At 49.0% G+C, this 13792-nt stretch overlaps 1 protein-coding gene across 1 annotated transcript; it reads left to right on the top strand.

Moving 5' to 3' along the window:
* Positions 1-307: 307 nt before the first annotated feature.
* LOC308533657 (leukocyte receptor cluster member 8-like) lies at positions 308-2550 on the top strand (the record flags this gene model as incomplete). The annotated part of the gene is given in 3 exon segments (XM_081111726.1): positions 308-603; positions 605-736; positions 738-2550. Coding segments are annotated over 3 exon segments (2241 nt in total).
* Between the last annotated feature and the right edge of the window lie 11242 nt (positions 2551-13792).

Here is a 13792-nt window from a genome sequence, read left to right as displayed (position 1 = left end):
CCGCCCCGCCCCGCCCCGCCCCGCCCTTGGGGCCCCGCGCGACGCGCTCGAGGGGCGGGGCCACGCGAAGGCCACACCCATCGAGGCCTCCAGGCCTGTGATTGGTGGATGCAGGTAAGCGGCTTTACCCGGCCCGCCTGGCTCCCGCCAGTCTTTAAAAAGGCTTGTTCGCAGTCAGCTCGCGAGCTTCCCCTCGGAGGTGGTGGTGTCGTCTTGTCCCGCAGCTGCCGAGTCCCCGGGCGAACGGCGGAGACGGTGAAGAAGCAGTCTGGCTCCCGAGGTCACCCCCTTCCACCCCAGGGTCCAGATGGCGGCCAATGTGGTTGATCAGCGCGGCACAGACTGGTCCTCCCAGTACAGCATGGTGGCCGGGGCAGGCAGGGAGAACGGCATGGAGATGCCCATGCACGAGAACCCGGCGTGGGAGAAGGCCCGCCAGGCCCTGGCCAGCATCGGCAAGGCGGGCGCTGCCGGCAGCTCCAAGGCCAGCAGCAACGGGCCTGAGGCCGGCTCACAGTATGTGTCTCAGGCAGAAGCCTCGGCCCTGCAGCAGCAGCAGCACTTCTGCCAGCGGTACCCGCAGTACAGCTACGCCTACCCCGTGCCCCCCACCCCACCCCCGTCCCCGCATGGATGACGGCGGGCCCTACCAGGCCTCTCCACCGCAGCTGCCAGCAGCTCAAGCCCCTCAACCCTCCAACCCCTCGCATGGGGCTCCCGCTCTGAACAGCGGCCCCCATGCCAGCCACACAGCACAGCCAGGCGGGGCCCACCTCGGGCCAGGCCTCCGGGCAGCACACCTACACGGAGCCGGCCAAGCCCACGAAGGGCCAGCAGCTGTGCAACCGCATGAAGCCGGCCCCCGGCACTGGTGGTCTCAAGTTCAACATTGGGACGCGGCCCTTCGCTGTCACCAACCAGAACTTCAGCAGCTCCACCTCGGAGGGCCAGCACAGCGGCTTGGGCCCCCAGCCCAACCCCGAGAAGGCCCAGAACCACAGGGGGAGCCGGTCCGGGAAGCCTGACGAATGGCCGCAGGACATGAAGGAGTATGTGCAGCGCTGCTTCGCGGCCTGCGAGTCGGAAGAGGACAAGGACCGCACGGAGAAGCTGCTCAAGGAGGTGCTGCAGGCCCGGCTCCAGGATGGCTCCGCCTCTACCGTCGCCTGGAGCCGGGAGCCTCTGGCCGGGCTGCCTCGGGACACTGTGGCAGGGAGCCCCAAGAAGAAGCGGTGGGAGGCCCCCAGCAGCCTTCACCCTCCCAGGGGGGCAGGCGCCACGACCAGGGGCGGGGGTGCCCAGTCACAGCGAGGGAGGCCAGGGGCTGGGGGTGCTGGCCGAGCGCAGAGCAGCTTTGCCAAGTTCGGCCACCGCCATGTCTTCATGAAGGACCACAGCTCCTCCTCCGGCACAGAATCCCGATCCCGCTCCTCCTCCCGGTCCCCGACCCGCCACTTCCGCCACAGTGACTCCCACTCTGACTCCCACTCAGAGAATGAGTGTCCACATGTGGGTCGCCGGAACCCGCCCCCCAAGGGCCGAGGAGGTCGGGGGGCCCACCTGGAACGGGGCGGAGGCAGGGCGCAGCGAGGGAGGAGGCCTGATCTAGCGCCCACCAAGCGCAAGAGGATGGAGGCGCTGGAGGGTGAGGACCCCGAGCGCGAGCTGAAGAGGCAGAAGCGGGCAGCCGGCTTCCAGCACGGACATTCCGGCCGCCTGCGCCTCGAGCCCCTGGTGCTGCAGGTGCGCGGCCTGGAGAGCAGCGGGGGTGACCCCGACTGGCAGGAGCTGCAGATCGTGGGCACCTGCCCTGACATCACCAAGCCCTACCTGCGTCTCACCTGCGTCCCCGACCCGGCCACGGTGCGCCCTGTGGCGGTCTTGAAGAAGTCCCTGTGCATGGTCAAGTCCCAGTGGAAAGAGAAGCAGGGCTATGCCTTCGCCTGCAAGCAGATGAAGGCCATCCGGCAGGACCTGACCGTGCAAGGCGTGCGCACCGAATTCACCGTGGAGGCGTACGAGACGCACACCCGCATCGCCTTGGAGAAGGGTGACCATGAGGAGTTCAACCAGTGCCAGACGCAGCTCAAGTCGCTGTACGCGGAGAGCCTGCCCGGCCACGTGGGTGAGTTCACCGCCTACCGCATCCTCTACTACATCCTCACCGACAACTCGGCGGACATCACCACGGAGCTGGCCCACCTGACGCGGGAGCTGAAGGCGGACCCCTGTGTGGCCCACGCCTTGGCGCTAAGGGCAGCCTGGGCTCTGGGCAACTACCACCGCTTCTTCCGGCTCTACCGCCATGCGCCCCGTATGTCTGGCTACCTCATTGACAAGTTTGTGGACCGGGAGCGTCAAGCCGCCCTCAAGGCCATGATCAAAACCTTCCGCCCTGCGCTGCCCGTCTCCTACCTGCAGGCTGAGCTGGCCTTCGAGGGCGAGGCCGCCTGCCGGGCCTTCCTAGAGCCCCTAGGCCTGGCCTACACGGGCCTGGACCTCGCCAGCATCCACTGCCGCCGCAGCCTGGTGCAGCTGTCCGCCCTCTGAGCACCGCGCCAAGCGGGTGGGGGGCCACCTCTGCAGATTTTGTTTTTTTGAGCCATGAATTTCGGTTGTAAATTAATTGTGGGGAGTGAGCTCCAGGAAGAGCCACCATCCCTGCCCCCGTTTTCCTACCAGGGAGTCTGTACAGAGATTTTTCTACATTTTTATTTTTGCCTTAGAGGGATGATATGTGGAGGAGGGGGAGGCAGCCGAGGGTTGAGGGCTTGGTCTGTCCATACTGCACCTCTACTAATGCTGTCTCAGTATTCTCTCTCTCTCTCTCTCTCTCTCTCTCTCTCTCTCTCTCTCTCTCCAGTACCAACTTGGCACCCTGGCCCATCTCATGCCAGGGGGCCAGCAGAAGAAGACAGGCCGCTCCACCCGTGCCCGCTGCTGCGGGGACACCAGCACGCTGCCCACAGCTCATCGCTCGTCGCCCATCTGCCTACCTCACCACAGACTCTTGTTGCCCAGCCCTCCGGGGCTTCAGTGCTCGGGGCGCTGGGAGCCGCAGAAACTGTGACGCAAAACCTCATGCACTACTTCACGTACCTGGAAACTGGAATAACAGTCTGTAAGGTTGAGCCAGCCCTTTTTCATGGATACAACAGCCACTGTTTGCTAAGTCCAATGCGGGGTACGTGGAGAGCTGCAGGAGATTTCTAGGATGGACAAAGAATTGGGGGCAGGGGAACGGCATACTCACTTCAGGCGAAGTGTGTAGGTGGGAATTAGATTTGGGTAAATGTATCTTCCTCGTTGATCTCTTTCAGGGATCATTTACCTTCGTTTGATTGCATTTGGATTAGAGCCGCCAGCGGAGAAACCAAGATGGCGGCATAAGTAAACACCGGAGATTGCTGCCTCGCACAACCACTTCAAGAATACAACTAAAAGACGGAATGGACATCATCCAGAACCACAGGAAGGCTGGCTGAGTGGAAATTCTATAACTAGAAGAAAAGAGAAAAGCATACCGAGACTCAGAGGAGGTGCAATGTGGAAGTAAAATACAAAGGTATGGAGGCACACACAGAGAGGGCTGGCAGCTGAGGACACCATTATCTTTTTCAATCGGGAGGGAGTCTCAAGCTCTGAGCTCCAGTTCTGGGCGAGTCTCTGGGGACCCAGACTCAAATGGGAGAAACTGGACTGTCTGGCATCGGTGGAAACTCAAGGGCAGCTTTCTCTCAGAGGTGCTTGCAGCAATTGCCAGGACACTGAGAAGTGGGGCCTCTGAGGACAGCCATAGCTGCTTGCTCTACCCTTTTGATCCCCTGGGACCCCACCCTGCCCAAGCTGTGCACCGGAGGCTTTTGCATATGAAAGGCCTGGCCCTTTGCAATCTGAAAATTACTTAAACTGCAGCTGGCCCAAGGCCCCACAGCAACTTGCATTGCTTCACAGCTGTCTCCTGCTGGGTAGCCTCAGGCAGAGGCTAGATTAGCACCTCCTTAGAGACCCAGGAGCCAGTGTGCCCAATGGTCAGAGTGGGACCATCCAAATTGCAGCTCCTCGGATCCATAAGGGACACACTCAGGGGGCAGACTCAGTGAGCACCAAAGCCCCACTGAAGCAAGTCTTGCCCCAGAAGAGTGTCTCCAGCTCAGAAATTCTCCCACTGCAGACACAGCTGATTCTCACAGCCAACTGGCCTGTAGGTCAATTCCTCCCAGTGATACCTACAGCAATCAAAGCTTACCTACAACAAGACTGTGCACAAAGCCACCAAAGGGGGTGCATCAAGAGTGTCCACCTCAGGTAATTGGGGAGGCTGAGCCACTGGGCCCTATAGGACACTTAGCACAGAAAGCCACTCTATCAACACAGCAAAGCATAAAAAATGTGGAGACAAAGAAAAAGGACACAAATGACAGAAATGGAGGAAAGCAAACTACTGGATGTAGAGTTCAAAACCACACTTTTAAGGTTTTTCAAGAATTTTCTAGGAACCGCCGATAAACTTAATGAGACCCTCAAGAAATCTAGTGAGACCCTCGAGATTGTGAAAAAGGACCAACTAGAAATTAAGCATACACTGACTGAAATAAAGAATATTATACAGCCAGCACCAGTTTGGCTCAGTGGATAGAGCGTCGGCCTGCGGACTGAGGGTCCCAGGTTCGATTCCGGTCAAGGGCATGTACCTGGGTTGAGGGCACATCCCCGGTAGGACATGTGCAGGAGGCAGCTGATCGCTGATCGATGTTTCTCTCTCATCGATGTTTCTAGCTCTCTATCCCTCTCCCTTCCTCTCTGTAAAAAAAAAAAAAAAAAAAAAAAAATCAATAAAATGTATAAAAAAAAAAAGATTGTTAAAAAAAAAAAAAAAAAAAGAATATTATACAAACTCCCAACAGCAGACTAGAGGATCGCAAGAATCAAGTCAAAGATTTGAAATACAAAGAAGCAAAAAACACCCAACCGGAAAAGCAAAATGAAAAAAGAATACAAAAATACGAAGATACTGTAAGGAGCCTCTGGGACAGCTTCAAGCGTACCAACATCCGAATTATAGGGGCGCCAGAAGACGAGAGAGAGCCGCCAGCAACAAAGGCTCATGAGGCTGAGCACCCAGCGAGGGAATGTGAGCGGGTCTTGATTCTGGGATTCTACCCGCTCCAGGTCTTCCGCCTCCCATCTTCCCCTACTCCAATGTCGCAGAAACAAGCACTTTTAACTAGAAAAACACTGGCAAGGGCAAACTTTTTTTTAATGGGGAAGCTTATAGGATCACCACCACACAAATCTTTACATGCGTTTGTCATAGTTGTCTCTGAAGAGGAGTATGGATGACTCTCCACTCAACCACACCCTGCCCCACCTTCATTCATCCTCACACCCCTCTACATGCAGAGCAACATCTATCAGTGGAAAAGAGATGGATTTTATTATCCCCAAAATACCTTTAAAATTTGAGATTCGGAATTGCAGTGTCTCATTGGTTGTTGTTGTTTTTTAAATGTATTGTGGTGACATTGGTCAACATGAACATACAGGTTTGAGGTGTGGGTTTCTATGTTACAAGCTCTGTATATTGCACCATAGGTCCACCACCCAAAGTCAAATCTTTTCCAGTCACCATATCTTAGGACCCCGTTGGTTATTAAGGTCTAGTATAGAGCATTAGTCACCAAACATTCTTGGTCACTCACCCAAAGGTAAAAATATTTGCCTTCTCCCCCACCCCACCCCCCTCCCAATGTACTTATCTAGTTTACCCTAAAGAGCATGGACTTTGAAGTTAAAATGTATTCAACTTGCTACCAACTACCTGTGTCCTTAGCCACATCCAAATAGTGCCTTAGTTTCTTCATTTGTTAAATGAGGATAATAAAAGCATCTACCCAACAATGTCATTTTAAAGATTAAATGAGTTAATATTTGTAAAGCAAAGTGGTGAGTGCTATATAAGTGTAATATAAAGATTATCATATAAAATATATATTAATTATATACAATAATTATATACCTAATATTTAGGTATATTACAGGAAAAAATGAGTAATGATTCAAAACGTGTGTGTGTGTTTTCTCTGCATATTCTGTTCCCTCCCTGGACTGCATGGACCCCTATGGAGACCTTTGACTTAAAACTGTGCTGCAAATACAGTAGCCACTGTCGTTTTCTAAATTAAAAATTCAGTTCCTCAGTCACACTGACCACATTTCAAATACTTAAGAGCCACAGGATTGGTGGACAGCGCAGATATAACGTATTTCCACCATTGCTGAAAGTTCTATTGTGTAGAGGGGGAGGAGAGGGAGGAGGAGGAGGGGGAGGGGGAGGAGGAGGAGGGGGAGGAGGGGGAGGGGGAGGAGGAGGAGGGGGAGGAGGGGGAGGAGGAGGAGGGGGAGGAGGAGGAGGAGGAGGAGGAGGAGGGGGAGGAGGAGGAGGGGGAGGAGGAGGAGGAGGAGGAGGAGGGGGACGGGGGGTGGGAGAGGGGGTGCAACAAAGTCTCAGGCAGGAGCTACTGTGGGGCCATGTTCAAATCCAGCAATAAGATCTCTCTCTAGGCCTCACACCTCCCCTGTAAAATGAAGATTAAAAAAAAAAAGGAAATACCTCATGGATGGCTGAGGGAAGGAAATGAGAAAAGGTGTGTAAGTCTGGCAGAGTGCTTACAAAAATAGAGGAACTTGCAAATGTTAGTACAATTTGAGTGTAATCCAATTCTAAACGTCTGAAAGGCTCAGATCTTATTATATCCCTGATTCTAATGGGTAAGTTTATCAAGGATACTACTGATTTTGGAAAAGACATGAGTTTAGTTAACTTTTAGTTGAAAACAGCATTCAAGAGAAAATGGGCTTTACTTGCTCCTAATTTCTTTGTCTTCCCCACCCATAGACCCTAGTCTTCTCCCAGTCATGCCCATCTCAGCGAATGGCACTGCCATCCACAAACCTGAGTCATTGCCATCTCATCCTCTTTGCCATCTCCTCACCCAATTCCTTTGCCTCCAAAATATTGTAGGTTCGACCTCCAAAACACTCCTCCTCCTCTCCCCGTCCTGTCTGCACAGGCCCCCGCAGGTGGTGTCCCTCCTGGGCAGACACCCTTCTGTGGCTCCCCAGATACAGCTCTATACACAGCTTGTAGGACAACCCTATGGAAGAGTGCCTTTCACATTGGAGCATGGCAAATGCTATGTTTATTATAAATATTCTCAGGTAGATTTTAGTGAAGGGCCTTGTTCCAATAAAAGTATTTTACTACAATTTTCCAACGAAATGGAAAAGTGTTGGGGAGTGGATGCCTTCCACTCTCTCTAAAAAATCAGTGGAATCAATATGCACCGGTGTGATTAAATAAAATACATTTCTTAAAAAGAGAGAGGGAGGCAAAAGAGACATGACAACTGAATGCCATACCTGAGCCTAGACTAAATCCTGCACAGGAAGGGGAGAATGCAACACAGGACATTATTGACAAAATTGGAGTATGAACAGAAAATTAGATAAAAGGGTTATACCAAAGATAAATTTACTCTTCTAGTTATATAAAAGAATATCCCTATTCTTGGACTGCCCACACGAAAGTATTTAGATAAAGGACCATGATGTATATAATTTACCCTCAGATGATTCAGAAAAAATTTCACATAACATATAATTTAAATATTGTATATAAAAGAGAGAAGACACCTACATAAATGATAAAACTGCCCAGCCGGCGTGGCTCAGTGGTCGATCATCAACCTATGAACCAGGAGTTCACAGTTCGATTCTCAGTCAGCGCACATGCCCAGGTTGCGGGCTCAGTCCCTAGTGTGGGGTGTGCAGGAGGCAGCCAATCAATGATTCTCATCATTCACCTTTCTCTCTCTCTCTCCCTCTCCTTTCCCCTTTGAAATCAATAAGTAATATATTTTTTAAAAAATGATAAAATAAATGGTGTAAAATGTTAGTAGGTAAATCTGAGTAAAGATCATATGGGTGTTCTTGGTACTATTTCTATTCTTGGAAACTGTGTCTAAATTTGAAATTATTTCCAAAAATTTTTAAAATATATATATATAATAAAGCACTAAATGAACTATACTAAATAACTCAAAACAAATGAGGTTAGTTGTCTTAACTATCCACTCTCACAATAGGCCCAGACTAACAACTACATGATTTTTTTTTAAAAAAAAACAATACATTTTATGCTTTTTATCTAAACAAAAGTGATTTTATTTTTCTTGCAGAAACAACATGCTCCCTGGCCATGGGAAAACAGCCTATCATGGACATTTGTGGCTTTGCTGGCCACTGTCTTACAAACCAGTTTGGCACGATCACACTTGCTGCAGATCCTGGGCTGCAGGAAGTGGGAACAGATACTATATAACTTACAAATAACATCCACCATGTAAAGAGAATAACCCAAGGTGTAACCACATCCCCAAATTGCAGAATTGCACATTTTTTGCTTTGAAGCAGGAAGGACCTGAGATGCATGGAAATACAGTTCAATGCCGTTTGATCAGATAGCCTTATGGTCACCAGTTAGAAGATTATCTGGAAAAGTCATTTAAACTTTTGTATAAAAAAAAAAAAAGACATTGCCTTAACCGGTTTGGCCCGGTGGGTAGAGCGTCGGCCTGCTGACTGAAAGGTCCCAGGTTCGATTCCAGCCAAGGGCATGTACCTTTTTGTGGGCACATCCCCAGTAGGAGGTGTGCAGGAGGCAGCTGATCGATGTTCCTCTCTCATTGATGTTTCTAACTCTCTAGCCCTCTCCCTTCCGCTCTGTGAAAAATCAATAAAATATATATATTTTTTAAAAAGACATAAACTACACAACTATATTAATTTAACCTTTGCTAGGATTATCCATTATTTTTTTATTCTTCTCTGTAATTTATCATCTTCTATAATAAGTATGTATTATTTTATTTTTTTAAAGCACAATCATGGCTAAGTTTTATTTTAATTTTATTGTTTTTAGAAAAAGGAGGGAGAGAGAGAGAAACATGGTTGGTTGCCTCCCACACGAGCCCCAACTGAGGATTGAACCCACAATCTAGGTATGTGCCCTGACCAGGAATTGAACCTATGACCTTCCAGAGCATGGGATGATGCTCCAACCAAGCCACACCAGCCAGAGCCATGGATAAGTTTTTCAATGAAGTAGAAATCATATTCAAGTACTCACACACAAAAAGACACAATAGCTGCTTTATTCTATAGAAAATTCCTAAATTATTTACATATAACCTTGCCTGCCAGTAGAAGGAAATTATACAACAAATACCTTATTCCTCAACATTAACTTCTGTAAATGACAAATAAAACATAAACCTCAACAAGCAGTCATTGGAAAACCTTACCTTCTATAATACTAGGTAAAAAAAAAACCAAAAACCTAGGTTGAAATAAGTATACAACCTGGCCACCAGTGTGGCTCACTGGTTGAGCATCAGCCCATGAACCAGGAAGTCATGGTCAATTCCAGGTCAGGGCACATGCCCAGATTGAAGGTTTGATCCCCAGTAGGGGGTATGCAGGAGGCAGCTGATAATTGATTCTCATCATTGATGTTTCTATCTCTCTCTCTCCTTTCCTCTCTGAAATCAATAAAATATATTTTAAAAAATAACAACAACATACAACCTGCAAAGTTAGAACACTGTATTAAGTTTGTACAGTGCCAGATTAAATAAAATTCAACAGAAACTTTAAATATTATCAGGAGAATCTATTTTAAGAAGCAATGTTTTTTTTCCTAGAATACTGGTATAGATAGATCATTCATACTTTCATGTAAAGAAAAAAACTTAAGCATGATATAATTAAAATTCATTTTTAAATAAAAGTAAAAAATTGTATAGTTAAGAGCCAGATAGACCTGGGTTCAAATTCTAATTCTGCAATTTATTAGCTGTATAACTTTATGTAAATGACTTAACTGTTCTGTGCCTCAATTTTCTTACTAGTAAAATTTGTGAAAGCGGGAAAAATAATCTCTGCTCCCTAGGATTATAAAGATAAAGGATAACAGAAGTAAAGCAAATAAATATAAGTAAATAGTAAGTGCCTGGCAAATAGTAGGTGCTCAATAAACAATGGACATGGTGATAGTAGTAAATATTGTTGCTATTGAGATAATTAATAAAACATATAGTTTTACCACTTGCCTGAAAAGGCAGGAAATAGCAAATGAAATCTTCACATGCCTGATTCACAGATCCTGGCCAACTCTACAAAGGCCCCTCCTCTATATTGGTGCCTCTCTGATGACTCTTTGTACATTTTAAGTTGCGATAAACAAGGAATGCTCACAAGCAGGACAAATCGTCTGTAAACAAGCTGTCCTTCAGCAACAACCACCCTATCACACTGCTCACCTGATCTCCCTCTGACTGTATGCAGTCGCCCCTGACACCCATCTCCAGCCCAGGTTTCTACCCAAACCCATCCCCATTTGGACTCAGGGACCCAGGCTGCCTTTGCTCTGATGGTTTTACCATCTCAGTATCTGGCCCTCACTATCCCCCTGCAGGGGAAAGGAGAGCGGAAAGTTCGCACAGGTCTTTTCACTGCCTCAGTCCAGAAGAGACACACTGATTTTTGCTCACAGCCTATGGGTCTGTGCCTCAATTTTGTGCAGCCAGGAAGGAGAAAAAGCGATATACTGGTGAAAACGAACACTGTCTACCATGGCCTTATGTTACTTTCACTTTTTAGCTGAGAAATATTGGAATCATATAACCCCAAGTGCTGCTGGCAGCCATGTCAGCACCGTGAAGGAAGTCTGCCCTCAGACGCAGCTCACACAGTGGAAGGCGAGCAGAGAGAGGAAGAGAAACGAGACCCTGACATCATCAAGCCGTATCTCTAGCCGAAACCATCTCTGTCTGGTCTTTTTAGGTGAAATGAGGAATTCCCTTGAGTGTTTAAGGCAGTGTAGGTTGGGTTTCCTGTTGATTTCAACAAAGACTCCTAATTCACAATATCAACACGCTGATCCAGCCACCTTGAGTCACTCTTGGTTCTCTAAAATACATTTATTTTTACTTCAAAACTAGAGGCCCGATGCACGAAATTTGTGCAAGAGTAGGCCTTCCTTCCCCCGGCTGCCAGCACCAGCTTCCCTCTGGCACCCGAGACCTGGGCTTCCCTCACAGCCCCGGCTTCGTCCAGAAGGTCGCCCGGAAGGATGTCTGGTCTGATTAGCATATTATGCTTTTATTATTGTAGATAAGCCCAAAGTGAATTGAGCATAATCACCATAAAAAGCAAGATCTGGGCCCTTCTTGTTATGGCTGAAGAGCAAAATGACCATCGGTGACATCTAGGAAAGCTTTTAACAACTGAGAACATGGCAGCTGTGGAGGAGTGCCATTCCTTAAGTGTTAACTTGCAGATATATCGGTCATTTTAGGGCATCTGCCTGGATAAATGACCGTGGGCTGCTCTCTGAGGTCCATGCTTCTCTCAAAACTAGCTGCTGAGCAATCAGGTTGGACGCTACTGAGGAGAAACCTGGGCAACATGTAAAGACCCTCCTCATCTGAGGCCTGCCGACTCCTGTATGAAAAGCACGTGGATAGAAAAACGCCTGTTGAGTCAAAGTTGTGCTTCTAACTTCCTGATGTGGTCACATGAATGGGGAAGTGTGTGTCCGCTCGGTGTGCGCTCCGCAGCTCCAACCAGCGTGGCTGAGTCAAGTGGAAAGCGCTTCAAGCTCACATCAAAAGGGGGAAATGGAGAAGCATCTTCAATCAGGGGAGACAGACTCCCCCGCCCTTCGTATTATAATTCCCTCACTCTCTCGCCACATTTAAACCGCTAGAGAAGCCCCCAAGCAAAGCGATAGAACAACATTTGAAAGTTGCCAAGGGAGACCTTCCAGAAAGAGTGTGGTGAATGAAACACTTGGTCTTCTCAGTCCTACCACTTCATCTTGTCTTTGGTCACTAGATTTTTTTTTTTTCCTCTCTCTCTCCTTCAGCCCTCTTGGTGTTAACAGAAACTGAGGTAGGTGTTTAGGCTTCGTAGTAATGATGGATGAAGTAGATCTATTAAACATTAAAAAAAAAATTGAAGAGTTGGCAATTTGGCAAGATGGGCCCACAATTTGATGGGCCCACAATTTGATGAGCCCTTCAAATGCAAGGCTAACTTGACATACACTTTTACTTGTTGCACATCTCAGAAGAGCATTTATATTAGCTTATTTGTCACATCAGGTGTAAGTGGAAGCACTCGTGTCAGTTTTACAAATCTCCATGAAACATGTGCCTTTTTGGTTGTTGATGCTGCCTTGATCTCACTGAAAAAGAAAAGAAGAAAAACAGAGGGCAAGGTAAGAACATAAATATCACTTGTGTACACTGAATGAAAGAATGCAATTATAGAACAGTGGTAGAAAATAAAAGTCAGCAAGTGACTCATAAGTACAAGCCCTGAAATAGCTCAGCTTTGCATATGTGCGATAGATCTGCTAACGACTAACTAATGAAATAGAACAATGAATCACTTGGGACTAGATTTAAAAGCTCCAATGAAGTCCACCTACATTTGTAGAACCAGAAATGCCACTGGCTTTCAGCAAGCATGGCTCTCAGCATCCTGTGGAACAGGAAAGAAGGCCAGCTACTGGGAAGTGCCATGGCACCAGCCCCCTTCCTTCCTTCTCCCCCTGCCTGTCTGGGGAGCACAGGTGTTCAGTGGTTAAGCCTCAGGGGCCACGCCTCTGCTGAGGTAGGTCTCTCTGGTTCCTCTTCTTCTCTTCTGCTGGCCTCCGGCTGCTGAAGGCTCTTCCCTCTTTCAAGGGGACACCACCCTTTTCCTCTGTGGCTTCACTTCTCCCTCCCCCGCCTAGAGATGCAGGTGTGCTTGCCTCACCTGGTCGCTGCTCCCACCTCACCTACGTACCTGTCCTCTCCACCCGAGACCTCACTGCAGATCAGTTCCGGTAAGCAGGCGGGGAGAGAACAGCAAGTGTGGGGGAGCTTGGGGCTCAGGAAATCTCACCAGCTTCTCCCCTCCTGGGCCCTGGCTATGAGAAAGCTGGTAAGCGAGGACAGCGGAATAGGGCAACTGAGGCAGGGAGCTAAGCAGCAGTCTGCAGCCACCGAGTAAATCCTATCTGCCCTAACCAGGGACGCTTCCGAGTAAATGGTGTGCACGTCTCCTCCCCAACCAGAGGGTGAACAGCTTAAATCTCCCTACTCAGGGAGACAGATACAGAAATCCAACTAGTGCCATTTGCCAACCACACCCAAGGACAGAGGAAGTTAAGGGAATAAACCTCATTTTGGTCCATCAGCATAAAGCTGACGAATATTCTATTGTGATCCTCCCCTAAGACCTCTCTGTCCAGCCTTTAAAACCCCTCAAAACAAAAGTCCAGTGTGCCCTCTCCCTCCCAGGAGCACACTCCTGCTGCCCCCGCTTTTCCCCGCCCCCCACAGGCATGCACCTCCTAAATTCTGAGGGACCCCATGAGGCCTGCAACCAGGGCAGCCATGGGCAGTGGCAGGTCATCCCAGGCACCCCCCCTGAGCCTGTCCCCAAGGCCCCATTTTCTCTGACTTCTTAGCCGAAGCAGCCCGGCCTGGGCTCACTTCCCAGCCCTTCCTTGTTTCACGCCCCCAGCTTTAACACACGCCCTCTAAACTCACCTGGACTCCTGTTGTGAACTTTTCCTGCACGAAGTCAAGAACCCACACACCACTGCTGGCCCTAGGCAGACCCGCTCAGGGCCGGGGCCCCTTTCCAGAAACAGCTAAACCCCCTGCCTCCCGGAAGT

This window comes from Myotis nattereri (genome assembly GCF_964212035.1).
Source record: "Myotis nattereri genome assembly, chromosome: 17".
Classification (NCBI taxonomy): Eukaryota; Metazoa; Chordata; class Mammalia; order Chiroptera; family Vespertilionidae; genus Myotis; species Myotis nattereri.
Note: the sequence above shows the minus strand (reverse complement) of the source record. Positions and strands in the feature narration are given on the sequence as shown.